The sequence below is a fragment of the Paramisgurnus dabryanus genome, chromosome 4 (assembly GCF_030506205.2).
Source record: "Paramisgurnus dabryanus chromosome 4, PD_genome_1.1, whole genome shotgun sequence".
NCBI classification, from domain to species: Eukaryota; Metazoa; Chordata; class Actinopteri; order Cypriniformes; family Cobitidae; genus Paramisgurnus; species Paramisgurnus dabryanus.
In genome coordinates, this window is record NC_133340.1 from 22,358,791 (window position 1) to 22,383,382 (window position 24,592).

At 38.6% G+C, this 24,592-nt stretch overlaps 1 protein-coding gene across 2 annotated transcripts in view; it reads left to right on the forward strand.

Annotated features, from left to right (window-relative positions):
* Positions 1-24,592, forward strand: part of pkd1a (polycystic kidney disease 1a) — a 76,216-nt gene that overhangs the window by 24,068 nt on the left and 27,556 nt on the right. For both annotated transcript variants that reach the window (XM_065295118.2, XM_065295117.2), the window contains exons 9-19: positions 3,695-3,909; positions 4,484-4,605; positions 5,966-6,116; positions 8,691-8,968; positions 9,713-10,477; positions 10,707-10,838; positions 11,919-12,094; positions 15,353-15,468; positions 15,556-19,211; positions 21,753-21,905; positions 23,676-23,816. In XM_065295118.2, the coding sequence (XP_065151190.2) occupies positions 3,695-3,909; positions 4,484-4,605; positions 5,966-6,116; positions 8,691-8,968; positions 9,713-10,477; positions 10,707-10,838; positions 11,919-12,094; positions 15,353-15,468; positions 15,556-19,211; positions 21,753-21,905; positions 23,676-23,816 (5,905 nt within the window). The remainder of the gene's footprint in view (positions 1-3,694; positions 3,910-4,483; positions 4,606-5,965; positions 6,117-8,690; positions 8,969-9,712; positions 10,478-10,706; positions 10,839-11,918; positions 12,095-15,352; positions 15,469-15,555; positions 19,212-21,752; positions 21,906-23,675; positions 23,817-24,592) is intronic.

Here is a 24,592-nt window from a genome sequence, read left to right on the forward strand (position 1 = left end):
AAAATTATTTGAAACGAAGATGAGAGTTATAAATGCACACAGTAGGTGGCGGCATGTGGTCTTGAAACCTGCATGACTTTAAAAAAATACAAGAACATTAACATTTTCTGTTCAGCCATAACAATACAAATCAGAGATTAATATAAATGATATATACACTTACAAATGAAAGACAATCAAAATAAAGATGATCTGAGGGGTAAGAAGGTGGGAGTGGCGAGGAAAACATTCTTGCATGAAAAACTATAGTAGATACCATAGTATTTATTAGAGATGCACTGATATTACATTTTATTACCGATAGCCGATTATTCAGACTAATATCTGCAGTTACCGATATTGATACAGATACTGATAGTTTTGTTGTTATATTAATTAAATTCTTAAGATTACATTTTGTGAATGTTATTGACTATTGGCTGTTTTAAAACTATTGGCAAATAACCCCCATAGTGTGAAAAATATCGACCGATACTAATTATTTGCCGATATATCGGTGCGGCTCTTATATTTCCTATAGTTTTTATTAATATTTCGCGACAACCTTTACACGTTATAGATGTTTTAGCAGTAGCAACATAAACAAATAATAAAAAATTAAAAACACAAGTAATTTCCGGTAAACTCCGCTAAGAATCAATAAAAAGAAGTCCTTTTTATAGTAGTTTATTTCTGATAACAAGCAAAATAAACAGCATGTAGATTACCTTAAAATCATAACTAAAGCGTATCAAAAACTACACTTAGCTAACGTTACTGTGTAAAATGTGTACTTTATAATATATGCAATCTTAACTACAGATCGGCTGCCAAACCTCTTGTCAAAAAGCGGTAATCCATGATCGCCATTTTCCCTCGTCTTTAAGAAACCAAAACATTTATTATTTTTGGCAAGGTATTTGTTCAAGAGTTCATTAAGCAACTAGTCAGACCATTAAACAAACAGAGACCACAAGGTAAAGGAATATTCTACCCATTTTCCATATTAAACTATGTTATTACCTTAACTAAGAAGAGTTGATACATCCCTCTATCATCTTAGTGCGTGCACGTAAGCGCTGGGTCGCGCTGCGACACTTCGATAGCATTTAGCTTAGCCCCATTCATTCAATGGTACCAAACAGAGATAAAGTTAGAAGTGACCAAACACATCAATGTTTTTCCTATTTAAGACGAGTAGTTATACAAGCAAGTTTGGTGGTACACAATAAAACGTAGCCCTTTTCTAAGCGGATTTAATAGAGGAACTATATTGTATGGCGGAACAGCACTTTTGGGAGTACTTCGACTCGGCGGAGTAACACCCTCCCATTATGAGAGGTAGAAGGGGAGCGGATTTTTCAGGTGAGTCGAAGTACTCCCAAAAGTGCTATTCCCCCATAAAATATAGTTCCTCTTTTAAATCCGCTTAGAAAAGCGCTACGTTTTATTTTGTACCACCAAACTTGCTTGTATAACTACTCGTCTTAAATAGGAAAAACGTTGATGTGTTTGGTCACTTCTAACTTTATCTCTGAGTGGTACCATTGAATGAATGGGGCTAAGCTAAATGCTATTGAAGTGTCGCAGCGCGCTCCAGCTTTACGTGCACGCACACAGATGATAGAGGGATGTATCAACAATTCTTAGTTAAGGTAATAACATAGTTTAATATGGAAAATGGATTGACTATTCCTTTAAGTTCCACTCAGACGTGTATTCGCGTCACTACATGTGCCTCTGATAAAACCATCTGTGAACATCGCTATCTCATGGCAATTTGTACATATTTTAGGATTTTGTCCCTGTGATGGTGGTGTTAGGGTCTGGGTTTTAATATTGTTTATTATGATAATTGTATGTTTTTTTTTGTATGATTCACTTTGTACCAATTCATACGAATTAGCTGTACGAATACATACAAATTCTCGTGAGAACCACAGTGCACTATGTGCGAAAGATAGTTGCGACCTCCATAGGGTAAAATTCAGTATTAAAAAGCATACAAGTATTCATAGTCGAGATACCCTTTAACTTCACATACAGACCGTTGTGTTACTTTAGGGTTTAAAATGATGCTTATTGTAAATAGTAAAATAATAAAGAATGAGCAGGTGTGTCCAAACTTTTGACTGCTGGTCTATATGTGCACCACGGCAATGCACTTCAGTGATATAAAGTAATGTTTACAGGTGGAACACACACTTTGCGTTCGTCACACACACACATTCAGTCTGGTGTTATACATCTGCTGAAGCACAGCTGTGGAAATATGTAACACTCCAAGAGGGCGGAGACACCAGATATGTGTGTTTAGCTATAGGAGTATAAGTGTGTATGTGAGGGTGTGTTTCCTGTACTTCATTCCACACCCATCATTAATTTAAGGGTAGAACTTCCACTGACCAGAGCGAGCGTGAGGACGACGGGTCGGCAGACAGACTGGATGAGTGTTGAGTACGTGTGTGTTTTTTAGCTCTTTAACCTGCAACAGATGGGCCGCATACCCCGAATACACCCACGTCCCACCCACTTTTTCTTATGTAAGAACACACAAAAAAACTAATACTTTTTATTGTTTCTTTTGTGGCAGAAGGATTTGTTTCTTCCCTTGCTTTCCTTTCCTTTTTTTTTCGTTTGTAGCTGTCGCAGATGTGAGATTTTGGCTCCACCACATTAGAGCTGTTTATGTTTGGTGTGTTTTCAGTTTCGTCTGAAAGCAAATGAAACTATGGCTGATCAGAGTCCTGTCAGATTCAATAACACAACATTAAGATATGCTTCCATCGGCTTGGCTTCAGTTCCATTGGGACATTGTATTGAAGTCATTTCATTGATTTACAGCCTGTTTGATGCAATTTTGTGTTTCATTCCAAGTCGAAATATTTTGGAAAAGAAGGTGTTTGGTATTGCCATCAAGTAGATACAATTGAAATAATAAAGTGGAAAGTCAGTAGAAACTCTAAATTTAGGAAAATTGGAATTCGGGATTCAGATTTTGAGCTATTCATTGGACCATAAAGTACAAATGCAGAAGAAAAATAATTTATATTATTTGTCTTTAGCCGCATCAGCATTACAATGTGCTAATAAACACATTTAGAAAAACTTTTGGGTCAAATTAACCAGTCAGTCAGTGGCTGTGGGCAGGGCTTTATCAGTGTGATGTCACATTAACAAGAGAATCAAAACAGCATAATCTAATGAGGCTTAATGGGGTTTAAAAAAGAGATTTTTTTCATTTTAGGGTTGTTGTGTTCACACACTGCCAACACACATTTATGTCCAAACATCTTGTAAAAGTGGATTTTGCGTAATATGTGCCCTTTAAAAAAAAAAAAACAAGTGATCCACAGAAAAATAACAGCATATGGGTTTGGAATGACATGAAAATGAGTAAACAAAGACTGCAATCTATTAATACGGGCACAGGCACAAAAATGTGTGGCTTTATTAACCGAGCATGTGCAATCTGAAAACTTAAAGCTCATGTTACTCACTTGACAAACTATAGACTGACTTCACTCTGAAGTTGGCCATAATTGCATTTACAACAATGCATTTGCCAAATTATTTAATCCAAAGTGCATTACTAGGTACTGTATACATTTGATCATTTTGTGGGCATTAATGTGACAGAGGAAACTCAGCTGTTGTTGGTAAACCATGCAGGTTGGCGTCATCTTTTCATTTTTGATGATATTGTTTTTTGAAGGGAGCGTGGCGTGTGGTTGGGTTTGAGTGATAAAAACTCCCCTCGTGTTCTGCGCTGGGTGGACAATTCGGAGGTCCAGTCGGGTGACGAGGGGGCGAAAGACAGGGCCAGTCTTCTGCCCGGAAACGTTTGTGTGTCACTGGACAGTGCCGGCCAGCCCAGCACTCACTCCTGCACCGCCCAAAGAGCTTTCATCTGCCAGTTTACCCGCCAAGGTATACACACAGCATCTGTATTTGCGTAATATGTGTTTGTCAAACTAAGATTTGTTTGCTGTAAAATATGGTGCTAAAGTTGCCGGCATGGTATTTGGTGGATTGGTTTCATACCAGGTTAATGATGTTTTTAATTATTTAACCAACTCCAACACAAACCTGTAGACATTCTAAGATTTATAGTAAAAAAAATTATCTAATTTTTGAGCCTTTTTGCTACTAAACACCATCTAAAATCTTCACAAGTAAGCTTTTGACATTTCACTTTATTTGCACTTCACAAAATTTGTCCTTCACAAATCCAAGCTACACACAAATCATATTATTTAAACTGATATACTTAGTAATGTGTGGGTCTGAGCACGTCCTTAGCTTTGCCTTATTGAGAAAACTGATTTGCTTGATAAGATTGGTAATGGACTTTGCCGATATGAAGGCCGTGTTTAGACTCTGAATTTAGGCTAGACGTGCACACGCACACATATCATGCATACAAACGCACTCATTTAAATAGTGTGCATGCACCTGAAGCTGATGAGAGTCAAAGATAACGCACGTCTTATTCTATCTGCAGTGCGAATCCCTGACGCAGGTGTTTATATGGTGGGCACAGCTGCGTTTAATACCCAGAATCCTTTGAGCAGCCCTACTGCATTACACACATCTGTACCCAACGCACCAGCCAGGAGGGTCGAGGTAAACACACACACACACACTAAAGCTAGACATTTAATGGGTAAAATGAATAGAAACACAGATGTATCAATGCTTTTAATGTATCAATGTTTAATAAGAAATAAAAAAAAGTTTTTGTTATTGTACTTTAATGTATTGTATGATACATTGCAGTTTATTTTTAACAAATATGCTGTAGTTCTGGTGTTTTTCAAAGTCATTTATTGTCATATCCACAAGCACCATTGTATTTGTAAACATTACAGAAAACAGATTATAAACAACACAAAATACAATACAAAAGCTATGCTCAGAACACAAAATATACACATTTACAGCAATATAGATAAAAAATACATTAAAATAATTGCTAGACAATTCAGTGACATATACACTGCAAAAAATGATTTTCAAGAAAAAAAAAAAATTTGTGTTTTTGTCTTGTTTTCAGTAAAAATATCTAAACATTCTGAAATTAAGATGCTTTTTTCTTGATGAGCAAAACGACCCAAGAAAATAAGTCTAGTTTTTAGACCAAAAATTTAAGTGATTTTGTGCATAAAACAAGCAAAAAAAATCTGCCAATGGGGTAAGCAAAAAGATCTTGAATTTTTTTTCTTAAACACTAAATTCAAGATTTTTTTTGCTTGTTTTTGCACAAAACCATTTATATTTTTGGTCTAAAAACTAGACTTATTTTCTTTCTCATCAAGAAAAAGCATATTTTTACTGAAAACAAGACACAAATACTAAGATTTTTTTCTTAAAACATTTTTTGCAGTGTAGCAAAGGTATACAGTGTAGTATTGCTTAGAGATGCACCGATATATCGACCAATAATCGGTATCGATACAGTAAATGCATTTTTTCACACTATCGGCATTATATCTATCGACAAATAGTTTAAAAACAGCCGATAAAATGTTGGGAAAAATTTAAATTACAAATGAGAGAAAAAACAGCAGATAGTAATTGCCGATATATCCTGTCAATAAAAAGAGAAAAGCAAAATGCTATGAATTTGAGCTTGTGTATATGAAAATGTAAAGAAACATCACTAGTTTAATGTTCAATATTATTAGTCATTATATTAATGAATAACATTTCATCTTCAGAATTAAATGAATGCAAGTTAATATAACCACTAAACTATCCGCATTGGTATCGGCAGATATCAGTCTGAATAATCGGTATCAATATAAAAAAATGTAATATCGGTGCATCTCTTTCCATTATAGTTTTATATGTGTGCCTACACATAGAAACAAACAGAAACTCTGAACAAACTTTGTGCAAATATACTGATTAATATATAAACAGACTGTACTCAGTGATGGTTTAATAGCGATTACCCATTTACCCGTGTGTGTGTTTGTTATAGCTGTTGCTGTTCCCCGGCCTGAGTTTCGTCTATGGTGGTCGGCTGTCGTCTTTAGAGATGATCACTCAGACTCTGACCTCACATACACAGCTGCGCTTTCAGGTGTATCGACCGCAGTGCCACAGATTCACATCACGCCCCCTGCTGCCAGGTAACACACAAACAGAGGGATTCACAACAGACACGTTGCTTAGTTTAAAGTGTTATTATTCTGGAGAATGTCCAGGAATAGCTCAAAACAGAGCAGAAGAATGCTCTGTTGACTTGGATAACAACACGAAGAGATAGAGACCGTGAGGTGGCTTTCAAGTGCGTGACCGCTTTCCCTTCTGAGCCGTTACCCGTAGTCCTCTGCGGCATCCTGTTGATAGATAACAACATGACCATAGATAGAAGAATGAGAGAGCGATCGATTAAACACAGAGAAGAGGAGCATTCTCTCCAACAGAAAGGAAAAAAGAGATAGATTTATGTGGGATAACTCAACATAATACAATCTGTGTGTTTGTGGCTTAGATATTATGAAGGTCAATGAAAGGATGTAAGTATGGAGATTATTAATAACACCAGTTATGGATCTTGAGACTGTGGGAAATTTATCTCACATCCCATCAGTTTTCTTATTAAAAATCTCCAGATGATTAAAATTGGGTCCAGTATACCCAAATGTTCCCTCAACCATAACATGAAGTTTTGATTTGTCTGTGTATTTCTGTCTCACGGTTACCTGCTGCCTTTCTGCCTGCTTTTTTGCTGTTCTTGTAATTGCACATGTCGACAGAGACTTTAAACAAGTTGTTCACCCAAAAACTAGAAGCACAAAATGTATAACACAGTATTTTGATGATTCTTAATATAGCTGTTCACCACACGTGTAAGAAAACCATGCCCAGCGACTGTCAAACTCTAAAACTGTTGTATATTTCAAGTTTTCTGAAGTCATACACAAGATTCAAGTAGAGTAAATAATGAGAGTTTTAATTTTCAGTGACCTGTCCTTTTAAAAGGTCTTAAGTGTTCAGGCATCATGTTTGCGTTCTTTGGTACCTCGACGATATCTCTGATCATCACCCATCGTCATGGTAACAGGCTTCTTTGATGGCTTGATTGTTTGCCATGCAAGTACAGACTGACAGACGGAGCTCAGAGATAAACAGCAAACACGTGCATAAGCAATTCTGAAGAAGATTAGCAGACAAATTTAGTTCACAAAAGTAGTTTTAAATCAAATCAAATGTGAAAATTGCTTTGGTCTGGTTTCTCCTGCCAGTCAACATCATTTATTTGCACGATGCAAGACACATATTAATATTCTGAAGGAGCAACGCATGGTCTATTTAATCAAGATGCTCATATTAACAAAAAACTGTGGGTGGTCTGGTAAATTAAAATAGGTTTTTAGATTTGATAGAGATTTGCAGATTCGATTTGCAGATTCAGATTTGGTGATGTGTTTTGCCATTGAACAAGTCTGATTTTGATTTTGAAGTGTGACCAAATATATTACAATTGAACAAATGTAAGTGCTTCATCAGTATCATTACTGACATTAAATCTACCCTAAAAGTAAACTTATGGCGTTTTTTCATTGCACAGTACACAACAGGTTAGGTCAGCTCAGCTTACTTTTGGGGGGTTTTCCACTGGGGAGTACCCTGTACTTTATTTAGTACCACCTTGGTTGAGGTTCTAAGCGAGCTGAGCTGATACTAAAACGTGTCGTGAAAACATTGTAGATTACTATTTGGTCTGAGAGAATCGTCACTACCAGCGTCATGCTAAACGCAAGATTAGCTTTACCTTCGTGCTTGCGCTGTCTCGAGCAAACCTGTTGTCATCTGTGCTTTGTTGTAAGTTCCCAAACTACCTTTTAGCGATGAAAAACATCCACAGGTTCAGAATCAGGAACACCATACCAGTGTTTGTGGTGGCACATTCGTGAAGCGAACGTCCGCATGCACGGCATTATTTCAACTTGGCTCAGCGGCGTGCGTCGACAGTACTAGGCAATGGAAAAGCGCCATAAGGGGCATGCACACCAAAGCTTATACGCTGGTCGTTGGCGTATGTTTTCAATTGTTTCCAATGGAGTTTTTTTTAAAAAGCCAGTAACTGGAGTTATTTTTCCGAGCAGAGAGTTGAAAAATGTTCAGCTTTGGGTGAAAAGCTCAGCTCGTCAATGTCAGTTCTCACACAGCTGTACAATCACAGTGGAGGAGGGGCGGGATAAACATCACAACAAGCAATCTGCGCGTAGTACAACGACTGAAAAACAAAGCAGAAGTATCACAGTAACCAAAGCACTCAGCTGAAGAAAGCTGGCAGTCTGCGTCTGCCAGGTGTTTTCAGCTGCGTAAAAATTTTTTAGTGTGCACGCCCCCTTAGTGTTGTACATGATATCTAATACAGACATACTGCAACTGTTTTGAAAAATCAAAAAAATGACCATCAATTTGAAACACTTATTTTATCATCAATTTTATTTTACATTGCAATGCAACAATATGTCTGTATACTGTAGCAAGTATAAAAGAGCAAACAAAATGACCCCCTCAACTTGGTCTCTTGTGTGATTTAATAAAATGCACAAATTAAACTGAATCACCTTTATTTTACTTTCCAGAAAGAATCATATATAAAAGTGGGGAAATAATTAGTAATTTAAACTTCTTAGTGAAATGTCCCCCATATCCCTATAACCTTTCATCTTTGACTCCCGTTCCAGGTTACGGTGACCTTTGCGTTCCCATTACCGTTTGCCAGTCCCCAGATAACTGGATCAATGACACAGCTGTCCCCCCAGCATCTACATCATGCCCAGCGGGACGCCAGTACTGCCCGTATGCTGATCAGTGTTTGCCCCTGGCCAGCCCATGTCAACCCGCAGCCTGTGTCAACTGCTCCAGTGTCGACCCTCTGCCTGAGGGGACCCAGTACCCTGAGTATAGCCTGGTTGGGGAGGTGCTTTTTACCCTACCCCCCGGCCCACCTTCTCATGTCCTGGTGAGTATGAGTCAACCAAAATATTCTCATCTCTTAAGACAACTACTTCACTGCTGAATGTTTTACATTTATATTCATGAATTCGGCAAAATTTTGGTAAATCATTCTTTGTAAGCATGTGAAAAATTAGGTTGTTCAGATTCTGCCTGTTTTGTGACATAGGTAGGTAGTCTTATTACAGTAATACCATCTCTTAATAAACTATCCAAACACGGCACTGCCATTTAGTGCAGAGAGAAAGAGAGAGAAATAATAATTGACAACACAATTTAGTTTTAATTTCAACAAACCACCATTATGGTGATCAGTGTTTGCATTAGCTTAGTTGGATTTTAAAGTGCAAATACCCCAAAATGGCACATTTTTGCTCACACCTACAAAGTGGCAATTGTAATATAATATAATAAATTATCTGTGGAGTATTTTGAGCTAAAACTTCACATATGTACTCTGGGGACACCAAAGACTCATTTTACATCTTAAAAATCTCATAATATGACCCATTTAAGATCATTGCCGTTCCTAACTTTTCATTCTAGTTTTATAAAGTTTTAAAGAACCATTTCAAACAAAGCACAAAAATTACATACATACACATTAGTTATGTCATACTTTTGTAAGAGTACAAAATGCGCCAAACGGCATAGCAAGACTTTGATAGACAGCTCTGTAAATTGCAACAATAGGAGATGTTTCATTATATTCCAGTACATCGTTGTAATTGTGCTCATATTTTTCACTCAGGTCCAGGAGGAAATTGAGGACCTTTTGGTTGCCCCTGGCGACTTTCTCGCCCTCCAGCACGATGCTGGCCCATCAGGGCTTCTCCAGTGTTCATCAGACCCCTCATCGCTGTGGAAACAGAACGTCCTCATTCAAAACCGCTCTGACTGGTGGGACCCTAATAAGACTCTGGAGATAATTGCAGAAAGACGCTGGGAGAAGAGCTTTGTGTGCCAGGTGAGAGTGCTCTACGTGGGACAGAACGACACCAAACTGCAGGGTCAGTTTCTTCATTCAGGGCTCCCACAGACTGGTTACTATAGTTTGGAAGTTACATCCAATGATAAAGATTTTCCCATCACTGCTTCCTGTCCAATCCATGTAGTTCCGCCTTTGGGCCTCACCGTGATTCATCCGACCAATGACAATGGCACAGTGTATTTCCCTCCCAATGAGACGTGGATTCTCATTAAGGTTCGCTCTCAGCACAGCGTCCTGATTGGACGCCAGGGTAGCAATACGACTACGCCTTTTTATAGCTTTTGTCCTCAGAACTTGGTGGCGAAAGTGCCTGACTGCAGGCAGCCTGACCTGTACAATGACACCATGTTTGCGTGGATCGACCTTCAGCTTGGATCCACAATAGGGCAGACCACTATTGTGCTCCATGCCCGCAGCGAAGTTACTGAAGATGTGCTCCAAATTACGGCTAAAGTGCTGGAGCCTCTTCGAGGACTGGTTATCCAACCTCATCCTGCTCACCGAGTCCTCATGGAATCCGTAGTGGTAAGTGGTCTACTGTTTCTGTTGAGAAAAGCAGCTTAAACCAGTCTAAGGTGGTTTGCTGGTTTTTGGAGGGTTGTGTTGATCTTCCAGCCTGGCCAAACCAGTGTTTAGCTCTTCCAGCTGGTCTATCAACATGGTCAGGCTGGCCTTCATTTACCAGCAAAACAGAACAGCCTAACCAGATTATTTTTTGCTAATCTTCTATGTTTCCTTCACACAATCCTTTCAGAGTTACAAGGCATCAGTGGAGGGAGGTACAGATCCATCCTTCAGATGGACAGTGGATGATAAACCATACTTCACATACTACAACAGCTCGCTGAACATCATCTATCAAAATCCAGCGGTGTACAAACTCACGGTAACTCATTTTCATAAGACCCAGAATGACGATGTTCTGGCCTTGTATTCTACAGGGATCCTTTGAAATTGCTTAATTTGTCTAAACAGTACATTTTATCTATTTTATAAAGTGTTTTAGTCAGTTGAAGATGAACAAAAACAAGTTTTTAGTCATTTGTCACGACTAGCTATTTATAGTTGATAAAGATAATCATGCTTGTCACTTTTAAAGCTTTTATTATCAGGATACAGACAGACATATTTACATATGAATAGATAGATAGATGGATGGTTTGTTGGAATGATAGATAGATAGACAGACAGACAGGAAATTAGGTAGGTAGATATAGATAGACAGATGGATGGAATAAATGGATCTACAGATATATGGATATATAAATAGACAGAAAGACTGACGGACGGATAGATATATGGATAGACAGACTGGATAGGTAAACTGACTGACTGACAGATAGATGGATGGACTGATAGACAGACAGGTAGTTAGGTAAAAAGATGGATAGATGATGCATGGATGGATGGATGGACTGATAGATAGACAGGTAGGTAGGTAAATAGATAGCTGGATGGATAGGTAGATGGATAGATCTACAGATATTTGGATAGACAGACAGACAGATAGATGGATGGACTGATAGATAGACAGACAAGTAGACAGGTATGTAGGTAAATAGATAGATAGATGAATGGATGGGTAGATTGATAGATCTACAGATACATGGATAGACAGATAGGTAGGTAAATGGATAGATAGACAAGTAGACATGTATGTAGGTAAATAGATAGCTGGATGGATGGGGAGATGGATAGATCTACAGATATATGGATAGATAGATGGATGGATAGGTAGATTAATAGATATACAGATATATGGATAGACAGAAAGACAGATAGACAGACAGATAGATAGATATATGGATAGATGGATAAATGGATAAATAGACAGACTGATAGACAGACAGACTGATATATAGAAATACAGACAGACACAAAGATAGATGGATAGACAGATGTTTTGATTGGGTAAACGCACAATGTTTCCATAAGCTTATCAGCTGACCTGTGTCCCGTCTCCTAGGTAACGGCTAAGAACCAAGTTAGCACATTGACTGAACATTTCAACGTGACAGTGGACAGCATGAACCCTATGATAGATTGTTCCGTCCATGGAGTCCCTGAAATCGTGCAGCAGGGGTTGCCTCTGAACCTCACTGCATCTGTGAAGGTTGATGTTGCTGTTGACGTCACCTTCTGGTAAGTTCTATCCTGCTGAGCTCTGATTGGTCAATAAAAAAACTCAATTGTGAAGATTCAATCTTATTAAAGTCGTACAGTAGTTTAGTCTTTAGCCACTGTGAAGTTTGCATAAAAAGAAAAATTGTGTTGACCCAGTCTGTGAAAACCCAGCTAAAGTTATTTTTTGTGATTGATTGCTTGCTACATAAAATCCTCCGGCATAATGTAAAGAACATTCTGTGAAAATATAACCTTGATATCTTTAATATTGACTGAGTAAGATCATGTCAAAGATTGAAATCAATGTAAAATCAATGATTGAAATTTAACTTTGATGCTCCAAATCTCAAAATTAGATTATGAGACAACGTTACAAATTGATATCCCAGTCACCATAATATTAAAATTGAAGAAAAAAAACATTGACAAAATGTAATAACTTGTTTTGCAACTTTGTGTTTTGACTGGTGTCAGCTAGACTCTGCAGGCTTTGGTTAATACAATTAAGGCATTGGTTTAAACTACTGAGTACACCTACACAATCCACAACAAACTCACGTTCAGGTCTGGCTCCATTCTGCAATGTAATCGCTTCTTTTAACAACCGATAAATTCCTGATGGATCGAGTCGAGTCCCAACCTACGTTTTTCTTGTTGAGTATTCTGTTTCACTTTTAAAATAATGGTCACATTGCGGAAAAACAATAGATTGGTAGTACTATTTTTCCTCCTGGAATTGATTTTTCAGAGTTAGATGATTTTCCACATTCCATTCCCTCTCTCTCCCTTTTTTTCTATCTCTCACTTTTTCTCTCTATTTTTCCTGCACAGCACACACTCCCTGTCTGCTCACCATTTAATGGCACTTTTTTCTGGATTTACAGTCCGTGGTTAGCGCAGATTGCTGACAAAAATTTTCCCTTCAACGCCGAGCACAGAAGGATTCCCAAACTTTCCAAACTCCCATCCCGTTCCATTGCCTGCAGAAGCCTGTTGCATTGCAAAGAAGACATCTGCTTTATTGATTTATTTTGGGGATTTTTTTCATCTAAAATGTCTTAATAAAAAGATTCACTTTACTCCCGCTTACTCGTCTGTTCATTTTATCCGCAGTTCAGCACAGCCCCTTGTAATACCCGATCTCCCTTTAGCCCCCACTACTAGTAAAAACAAGTAATCAAGATACAGATAGAAAGAGAGAGAGAGAGAGAGAGAGAGAGAGATAAAGGTGTTTAGCTGAGGGGTTATTCAACATCAGTGCCACCTCTTCTCCATGTGTGATGAGTCAGAGATTGAGAGATTTGCATTTATTCTCTCCAGCTAAAAATATCTTCAAAACTTAAATGTCACTTTGCTCTCAGTAAATCCTGTGGCACCGGAAGAAACTAAAGTGCTCTGTTCTCCAGTACTTTGTTCCCTTTCACGGCAGCTTTGTCTTTACACGCAATATAAAATGTTTTCCTGTAGCTTAACTGGTAGAGTTTTTTTAAAGAACATTGTTAAAGATTTGTCGATGTTAATCCCATTGAATCAATGTCACATTTGCACCTTTATTAATATGGGAAAATATAGATATTTCAACAAACCACCATTGGGGTGATCAATGTTTGCTTTAGTTGGGCCCTTGACATTGTGGGCCCTATCTTGCACCCAGCGCAATTGACTTTGTCAGTGACGCATGTATCATTCGTATTTTGCGCCGGCGCACAGCGGGGTTTTTCCCTCCACAGGTGCACGTCAGCAAACTAGGGAATGAATTTGCGCTCCCTGGGCGGTTCAGCGCAAAAAGGAGGCCTGTTGCGGCGCAAACCATCTCTTATGCTATTTTGCAGTTTCAAAAAACAATTGCGCTACTAACCAAAAAAAACTAGTCTAAAGTCAGTGGCGCGTTGCGCGTGCTTCATTATGCTATTTTAAGGGCGCATGCTTGACCATAATGTATACCGTGCACAACGCGCATACACTTTGCTTATCTAATCTACACAGATGCAACAGTTATTTTTGCAAATCATAAATTGTTACACTTAAAAATATTAATACACGAGATAAGGGGAATCATAGTGGTGAGCATTGTGGTGATAGTTTTTATTTATTCTCATGCAAATAACGATTAAAATATTTTCATCACTTTGTTGTGTGGCTGTATTACGTTTATTTTATGTAAATAATAGTTAAAATGTTTTCATAAGAAACCTTAATGTATATGAACTTGATTTGTAAGAGTACTTTGGGGTTGGACCTTGCTTGCGTTTCTTGGGTCCGATTTCAAAGCCCCCAAACCCTTTCAGCGGTGAGGGTGGACGCAGCGATGTCCTCTGCTGGCGTCAAGTCCTGAGGCAGATCCACCTCCCGTTACACGGCGTGCCCGATTTATGCTGGCAAGCGTGGGATTCCCCCGTACAAGGACGTCGGTCTCCTCGGCTGTGAACCGCTCCTGGCGTGTGCCTGGTAAATCCGTCATAATAATAGCAACCCGCCATGGAACTTGCGCCCTTGCGTTTAAAGGGAATGTTGGCTAGCGTTCTGATTGGTTTATTTGACGTTACGCCCAAACCACACCTATGAATAATGAACCTACTTCAGACCAACCCCTTATTGATTTGCGCCCGGCGCAAGAGTTATTTCTCACGCCGGGAAAATAGCAACAGCGCCCAAGATCCGCCCACAAACTCACTTGCGCGTTGCGCTTCGCACTTGCGTTTCAGATCGTTAAAATAGAGCCCTGTGTCTTAAAAGTCAAGTGCTTAACTAAAGCAAACACTGATCACCATAATTGTGGTTTATTGACATTTCAAAATGCTTACAATATTAATGAAGGGTATAAATGTGATATTGATTCAATGGGATTAACAATGACAAATCAACAATTTTTAACATTGTATCAATGTTTGCTTGCTATCTGGGATGTCACCAGTAAACTCATCTCTTTCATCCATCTGGTTTAATTCTGATATGTAAGTGCTAAATTGTACAATAAAATTACAATAAATAAAGTAATATTTTACATGGACATACATCACACTATAGGAGTAAAATGAGCAGGAAAAGCTCTTTTAGTGTAAGACTACAAGCTTGTTAGCACCTAAATCTGATGTGCATGTATTTCCCAAGGCTATTACAACCTTGCTTTATTTGTCAAAACATTAAAAAAAGCATTGAATTATTATTGAATTGAAAGGAAGCAAAGTACAATTAATTAATGTAATCAGGCATGCTATGCATGTGTTTGTTTTGGTAAATTTCATGGATTGGATTTCATGGTTTTGTGTGTCACAGGTGGCGGTTTGGAGATGGAGGGAACCATTCACGTCAGTTTAAACCCCCTTACGATAACCCCTCTAGTAACCAGGCAGTGGTTCGTGACGATGTACAATATGTTTATACCCAGCCAGGTAAAGACTTCACTTTTAAAAAGCCACATGCATCATGTTTTTATTAATAAAGATTGGTGATTATATGCCTCATTCCTGTTTTCACAGGGGAATACACCCTAATATTATTTGCTTCTAACCATTACGAGAACAAAACATGCAAAGTTGATGTCTACGTCTTCAGCATTCTAACAGATGTGCAAATCCAGACCGATCCACAACTTCTACATGCTGGAAAACCTGCTGAATTTGAGGCCCACCCCTTGCCGTCTCCCTACGGTATCATCTATACCTGGAACTTCGGTGATAACTCGAGTCTGCAGCAGGGGCGTGAGCGCAGGGTTCCTCATGTGTATGCTAACAGTGGTGTCTATAACATCTGCGTGAAAGTCAACAACACCATAAGCTGGATGGACACTTGTGCAGAAATTATAGTTTATGAGGATATTAAAGGCTTGAAAGCAATGTCATCTGCTCCCACAGAACGCAACACTCCTACTGTTGTCATAGCTAGTCTGGAAGCAGGCAACAATGTTACTTGGAGATTTGACATGGGTGATGGAACCGTACATACACGCGTTGAACCCCAATTTGAATATACATACAGAAAAGATGGAAACTACACTGTCAACGTTACGGCAATGAACGCTGTGAGCGTGCAGTGGCTTACCATACCTGTTCAGGTGTTTGTGCTTCAAGTGTTAGCGCTAGAACCGGATGTGTGTGTTCAAGAAAACAAAGAGATCAACTTTCATGCATTTGTGTCAGGGAACACTTCAGGACATCAGTATGTTTGGAGTTTCGGGGATGGAAGCCCTAACGAGACTCAATACGGAACCCCAGCAATAACGCACACTTATGTTAAGAGTGGCGAGTACCATCTCTCTTTACACATGTCAAGTGAAACTAACAAGGCTAATTTTTTCAGAAGGATCTGTGTCCAACCCAAAATCACATTTGTGTCTGTGTCCCCTTTGAGGACACACGTGGGAATCGGAGAGAATAGTAGATTTATTGTAACTGCTCTCCCAGAATTTAATTACACATACCTATGGGAATTTGGAATACATGACTCTATACATCCAATTCGAGGTGGTGAGATGATGGATTTTACATACAAGAGTCCTGGGCCATATCTGGTAACAGTTACTGTCTTCAACAACATCTCCTGTAGCAACAACTCTGTTTCAATAGAAGTACAGCAACCCGTTGGCTTTTTGGTGATAAATCATAATGGAACTAAAGGTAACAATCTTGCTTTACACCAAGACTACATGTTCAGAGTGTCTTCAGAATCTGCAGATGCTCTCTATTTCTGGAACTTTGGAGATGGGACTCAACTTAATGGGACAAATGTATTGCATGCCTATAATTCTTCGGGAAATTTTAAGATCTGTGTTACCGGCAAGAATGAAGTGAGCGAGAATAGAAGTGAGATTTCTGTGGTGGTCTTGGCACCCATTCAAGGATTGACCATAAACGCTAGCCTTGTAAATGTCCCTTTGAACGCTTCGGTCCACTTTGAGGCACACCTTGACCTAGGGGATGACGTACGATACTCTTGGATTCTTTGTGACCGGTGCACATCTATACAAGACACTCACAACACAACGTTCTACACATTTCGCTCAGTTGGAACTTTCAACATCATAGTAACTGCAAAGAATGATATTGGCACCGCTCAGGCTAGTATTTTCATCTTTGTACAGCGTGAGTTGGAGGGCTTGCAGATAGCAGCTGATGATCTTAGTGAAGGATGCTGTTTTGCAACCAATCGTGTCCTTCACTTGCAAGCCTCATTAAAAGAGGGCACCAACATGACCTTCAGTTGGAACCTTCTGAGGGAACATGAGAACCATGACCACAACTTTACAGGCAAGTCCATAGACCTCAATTTCTCCACCCCAGGCTCCTGTGAGGTGATCCTCAAGGCAACCAACTTGCTTGGCCAGCTGGCTGTGAACCGAACTATTGAGTTTCTGGATCCTGTAAAGGAGTTGGTCCTTGAGTCTTTACCAAACCCTGCTGCAGTGAAAGCCATAACAAACATTACAGTATTTGCACGTTTTGGGAGTGACCTACATTACAGATGGTGGGCAGATGGTGATTTGTTAACGTTTGATGTGCCTACTGTAATGCACCGTTTTGAGGCTGTAGGTTTAATACTGGTTAAAGTGGAAGTTTTCAACAAAGTCAGCTCAGAAACAGTCTCAAAGTTGATCAGCATTCAAGAACCGATATCAGGATTAACTTTCACTGCCACAAATGTAACTGAGCAGAACTTTGTAGCTTCAGGGGTCAATGTTTCCTTGCATGGAGAAACACAGACAGGGTCCAACATTTCTTGGGAGTGGCTGTTGCCAGATGGCACAAAATCAAATCGAAATGTCACCTCTTACATCTTCTCTAAACCTGGTATCTTTACTGCTTCTTTGAATGCCACTAATGACATCAGTGGAAAAGTAGTATCACGTGATTTCACAGTACAAGACCGTATTCAGGGCCTGGAGCTAAAGGCCAGTAAACAAATTGCTGCAGTTGGAGAGAACGTGGAGTTTACCATTTCGGTCACATCTGGAACGTCTGTTAACTTTATCCTGAGCATCAGCGGTGATGCAACTGAAGTTCTAGACAATCAAATTTACATCCACCAATTCACCAGTGTGGCCAAGTACTATGTGAACCTTACTGCTCACAACCAGGTGAGTTCAGAGCGGAAAACTCTGCACATTGAAGTAATGGAACCTGTTACCAGACTGACTATATTGGACTGCTGTGATGCTGCCATTCCCGTAGGAGCAACTAGGTCTTATGTAGCATATACGCCAACACATGAGCCCCTGACCTTCCTGTGGACCTTTGACCTTCATCATGGTCCCAAGACTCATCTGGTTGGCAGATCAGTAACATATGCACCAGATAAGCCAGGTAATCTAACCATATTCCTGAGAGCGTTCAATTCCCTTAATGGTCTAAATGTGACCAAGGTTCTAAGAGTTCAGAACAGTATCAAATCAGCCTTTTTGGATGCTCAGCCAAGCGACACCTTCATAAACAAGACTGTCAGTTTCCATGTGGGTATAACTCCTGCTTCCACTCCTGCATCTTATCTGTGGGATTTTGGGGATGGTACCTCTGGCTCTGTCACAACGACACCTTCTATTAGTCATATCTACTATCTGCCTGGTCACTATCTGGTGCGAGTTAATGTCAGTAACCTGGTCAGCTGGGTCACAGCACAGATTGAGATCAATATCTCTGTCTTGAAGTGTGACGAACCAGAAGTTCAGATTATTCAAGCTCCACGTCTTGCTATCTGGCGTTACCAGCCAACCTTGGTGGAGGCAAATGTGAACTTAAAGGGCTGTGCTCTTTATGGCATAAAGTATCTCTGGGAGATCCTCACCTCCCCTCGTTGTCAGGATGATGATAAGAAAGGCCCAGCACCTTCTAAGGTCCGTCTTCCTGCAGAAGTCAATGTCCATAGGCTCCAACTTTCAGTGCCCAAAATGTCAATTTTTGCTGGCAACTACACTTTAGTTTTTTCTCTGTCTTATGAGGGAGTTCCACTCAGAAAGGCAGCCTGTCTGCAGCTTTCAGTCATGTCCAAGAAGTTGGTGCCCATTATTGAAGGTGGCACATACCGCATCTGGTCCAAAACTCATGATCTCCATTTGAGTGCAGAGCAATCCTATGATCCCAATCTAGATCCAGAGAACCAATCCCTGCTCAACTACCACTGGGAATGTATGAGCACCTCCAAGGTAATATGTTCTATGTGTTCATGCCAGTTTTGTGTGTTTGTCTATATTTCTTGTGCGTCATTGACATGAAATTAACTACTCAGAAATGTAAAAGCTCTAAGAGGCTGTTTACACTTGGCATTAACATGCGTTTTCGTCGATCGGATCACAAGTGCACTCTAAAAACAAACGGTGCTATATAGCACCAAAAGTGGTTCTTTGCTCGTAATCATAGAAGAACCGTTTTTAGTGCCATATAGCACCGGTGAAGCACCTGTGTAGAACCATATAGTGCTATGTAGAACCAAATGTGGTGCTATAGTGGTGCTATATGGCCCCTATATGGTTCTACACAGGTGCTTCACCGGTGCTTCACCGGTGCTATATGGCACTAAAAACGGTTCTTCTATGGTTACGATTCAAATCAACAGTTTTGGTGCTATATAGCACCGTTTGTTTTTTTAGAGTGTGGACGACGTTAATGCCAGGTGTAAACGGTGTTCAAAACGTTTTGAACGCGTCCACTTTCGACCACTTTCAACCACATCCAGAGGTAGTCGAAACCACTTTCGATCGGATCGCTTTGGAGCTGCGGAACGCATATGTGGTTGAATGTGTTAGAACAGCCACACGCGCCGCCTTCTCTCCGCCCATTTATCTAATCTGAGGTATTAAACACAAGTTTTACGTCTTTTCTGACTTCTGCCGTGAACATACGGTGAACAGCGCTATTTTTAGCCTTTCATTGATAAAACTACTGCGGGTGTTCTCCGTAGTTTCGTTTTGAAAGCGTGAAAGTTGCGCGATCCTATTTCATCAATTGCGCTGAAAATTCAGAGAAAGCTCTAACATACACACATACAAATCTCTGTGCAGCATGTTTACTTGCTAAACAAGCAGTGGACTCCGACATAATATTAGTTTGCGTCCATATAAACTCATAATTACTCCCGCTCACGTTTGAATGACAGCAGAGAGACTCGCCCACCGTCTCACGGACCGTCCCCTCACAGTATTCAGGACAGAAGTGGTCGAAAGTGGACAAAAGAGACGGATTTAAATACCAGGTGTAAACGTAATGTGTCTCTCTCGTCCACTTGTGATCCGATCGATGAAAACACATCTTAATACCAAGTGTAAACAGCCCTTAAGAGGCCATTTACATTTTTCAAAACTATGCAATCTGACGATCTTGTAACTGAAACATCAATAATTATATGACATTTTTTTAACCTTCAAATATTTATAAATAAATAGTTTCTCTTTAAATGAACACCTCAAACCTGTTGGTGTTAACACTGCATTAAGTATGGGACAATCAGTATTACAGACATTTAACGTTTAAAATAACAGAAACCGAGATGTAAAAGTGCGAGATTGTGTAAGAAAATGTTTGAGTTTTAGAGGCAGATTTAATGATGCATATATCAGAGATTTCAATTTCAGTACAGCGACTCAGTCAGAAGGTCAACATGATGTGTGTGTGAGAGAGAGATCAGGGTTACATAACTAGGATTAGATAAACTGAGTTTTCTTCAGATTTCTCTCAGCATATCAGGCTCACTGCAGACTTCAAAGATTTTTGCTTTTATTGGAAACTTTTAACTGACACAGATGCAAAACTATTTCTGTCAGTAAAGTATATTTTAGAATACAGAGACACCAAAAGCTTTGCATTGTAAAGAAAGTTATGTAGGAACATTGCATTAGTTAATACATTTTCAAATCAGATGCACTTTGAGTAATTTAGTTTTATTTTAATTGATAAAACAACAGATACTGTATACAGTTTAATAATGAAGCAATATTTAATTTTTAATTCTTCTCAGTTTTTCTTTCTTAAAGGAATAGTCTACCATTTTGCCATATTAAACTATGTTATTAGTATAAATTAATACATATCTATCTTTTTTCAATGCGTGCACTGTACAGCTGGTCGTGAATGTGTTAGCATTTAGCCTAGCCCCATTCATTCCTATGGTACCAAACAGGGAAGCCACCAAACACTTCCGTGTTTTCCCTATTTAGAGACTGTTACATGAGGAGATATACCAGTAAGTATGGTGCCACAAAATAAAACTTTCTTTTGGTACCATAGGAATGAATGGGGCTAGGCTAAATGCTAACACATTCACAACGCGCTGTACAGTGCACGCATTGAAAAAAGATAGGTATGTATTAATTCGTCTAGGTTAAGGTAATAACATAGTTTAATATGGCAAAAGGGTAGACTATTCCTTTAATCTATTTTTATCATTTAAACTTAAAAAGAAACATAAATTGTGTTTCTTGGAAATATTTTACCAATAAATTACAGTTGATGTTTTGTTATAAAGTTTGATAATTCTGTGGCATATAAACAACATGTTTGCCTACAAGTATGCCTGTGGTGGCTGCTGCTTTTTTCTGGAAAGTTTCTTTTCAGGATATGCAGTCATGGTCATTAGATAACAAACCCACCACAGAGTTCAACTAGACAGAACAGATGTTGAGGGGGTACAGTGGTGATATTCAGTCCGTCAGCTGTATTTAATAAAAGAAATCTGATTCAACATCCCACAGGGCTCGGCTCACTGCTCTACTCTGAGTTTCGGGTTGGGTCCAAGTGATCCAGTTCTGGGCATCTCTGGGTCTGAGCTAGAGGTGGATGTTGAGTACACTTTCCGTTTGACTGTCAGCAAAGAGGGCATGACTCCAGAATCCACAACTCAGACGGTAAGTGTGAATTTCAAAAATTTCAAAATACTAATTGATATTCATTCTTGTTATATTGATCATAAACAACATTTGCATAAAGCTGCCATCTGAAACTAAAACTAAACAAAAATAAGCTATTGATCCAGTACATACATACAACCACGGAAAAATATAAGAGCCATGGTATGTGTTTTAAGTAAAATAATATTTTTTGTTTAATTCTGACAACATTTCTGCCAAATTCTTAAAAAAAAAACTTTTATTTGTATTTATTTACTGAAAATGGAAATATTGGAAAATAACCAAAATAACACAAAAAAAGATGCAGTGTTTTCCCATCTTCAATAGTGCAGAGAAAACAAATTCAAAATTTTTTTAACCCTGATTTTTAGTCACATCTTTCATGGGTCTTGTCATCCTCTCCGTATTTTACATTGACTTTGTCACTTCCGAGGTTTGCTTTTGTAAAATTCACTGGACTGAATGGACACAATACATAATGAAATTATGCTTAAAGTAAAAACTGGAGTGGTCTTTAAATTTTTTTCGCGGCTGTACAGTGTAATACTTTTAAAAATGATTTATAACTTGAGCTATATGAAATATAATTCGAGTTCATCTCACGTAAAGCTTGCAAAGCAACATGCAATTTTATGTCTCAACAAGAGATTGCAATATAGAGGCAAACATTACAGATTGCAGCCTTAATTTCTTAAAGAAATAGTTGACTAGATAATAAAAATTAGCCCATAATTTACACAACTTAAAAAAGGTAAAAATGCATTTTAAAAGCAAAACAATGCATTTGTGAAAGAAAACGATTTTTAGCATATTTAGCGATCGGCACATCAAGTTACAATGCAATGTGACGGCACTAAAATGTTTACATTCAAACGCCATTTGTCAATGGCTAATTGGCTAAATTCGCTCAAAATACGAATCACTTTCTTTCGCAAATGTGTAGTTTTGCTTCAGAAGACATACAGTATATTAACCCTTTGGAGTCGTATGAATTTCAAAAAATAATTTTCAATGCCATTACAATCTAGGAAAAGCCAGGATATTATTTAATGTACCTTTAAATGTGTTTGGCTGAAGAAAGAAAGTAATTTACACTTAGGATGACATTAAATTGAGCAAATTACGGGGTAATTTTCTTTATTTCGTAAATTTTTCTTTTCTACCAATATTTAATTTAAAACCAAAAAATCTCAGCATGCATATTTTAACCTTACTCATGTCATTATTTTTGTTATGTTGATCCACCTAATGCACATGCTGTTTTAGCTGTTACAGGGATAAAAACGCTTTATAATTAATTTGCTTTCGAATATAATTATTTTGCTTTTAACCCCCTTCTGGCCTTCACAATTCTATGCTGAAAGCATGACACGATATGAGCTTTTCAATAAGATGTACAAAACTAATTTACCGCTGAATTAAAAAGCTTGTGCTCAATTACCAAAGATGCTATAGGGCATATTTGCTTAGCGCAGTCAAGTGCAGGCCGACTGATTTAACTTTAAGGTCTAATAGCTTTGGGGACCATAATGAAATCAATAAAAAACTCAATATTCAAGAAGTAATTTAAGTTTTCACTTTAGATCAGAGATTCTGTAATTCTTTTGTTTATGTTTAATCACTCTAAAGTGAGATGTTTTCAGTAAATCAGATTCTCTCATTTACTTCCATGGACAATAAACACATTTTGTAACTTATGGGAAATCACTTGTTAAAGTTTTAACTGCAACTAAAATGAATTTCTCACTCCCTTTTTTCTGGTTGCAGGTGTTGGTACAGAACGGTCGGATCCCAATGGTCTCACTGGAGTGTGTGTCATGTAAAGCTCAATCCCGCTATGAGATCAGTCAGAGCTCTTATGTTTACTTGGCTGGCACCTGCAGTAATTGTCACAGCTCACACAGAGGGGTGAGATATACGTTGACTCACAGTTTAACCATAACATATATTCTCATCAATCATCGGAATACCTCAAATCATTGAAACCTTCTGATAGGCCTCCAAAAATGTGACTTTAAAGGGTACCTATTATGCACATTTTTACAAGATTTAATATGAGTCTCAGGTGTGCTCAAAATGTGTATTTGACGTTTTAGCTCAAAATACCCCACAGATCATTTATAATAGTATGTCCAAAATGCCCCTATGTTTTTTTACCTTTTTTTTGTATTTGTACCTTTAAATGCAAATAAGCTACTGCTCATTACTCCTTTACCAAAAGAGACCGTGAGCGCTTTTAGGTAAAATAGATCTGATTCCTGTAAACACAGTTTGAGACAATAGTATCTTACTATTGAGATATGGTAGACAGCGTACAACTCACTGATGGTGGAAACTATGGTAATGCATGACTGTCAGTTAGTGGCAGTGGGCGGGGCTTTATCAGTGTGACATCATTTTAACAAACAAATCTAATGGCATGTCTAATGAGGATTGGGTGGATTTTTTAATTGTTGGGTGGTTGTGTTCAGACACTGCCAACACACATTTATGCCCAAACACCTTATAAAAGTGGATTTTGCATAATAGGTGCCCTTTAGTGTGACTTTACATTCTTAAAAGCCTCATAAAATCAGATTGGGACGTATGTGGCTTTGAAGGTTGTGCCTGTTTAAACACCATTAATGTCTCATCAGAAAAACATTGGACTCATACCATCCAAATATGTTGGAAATTAAATATTT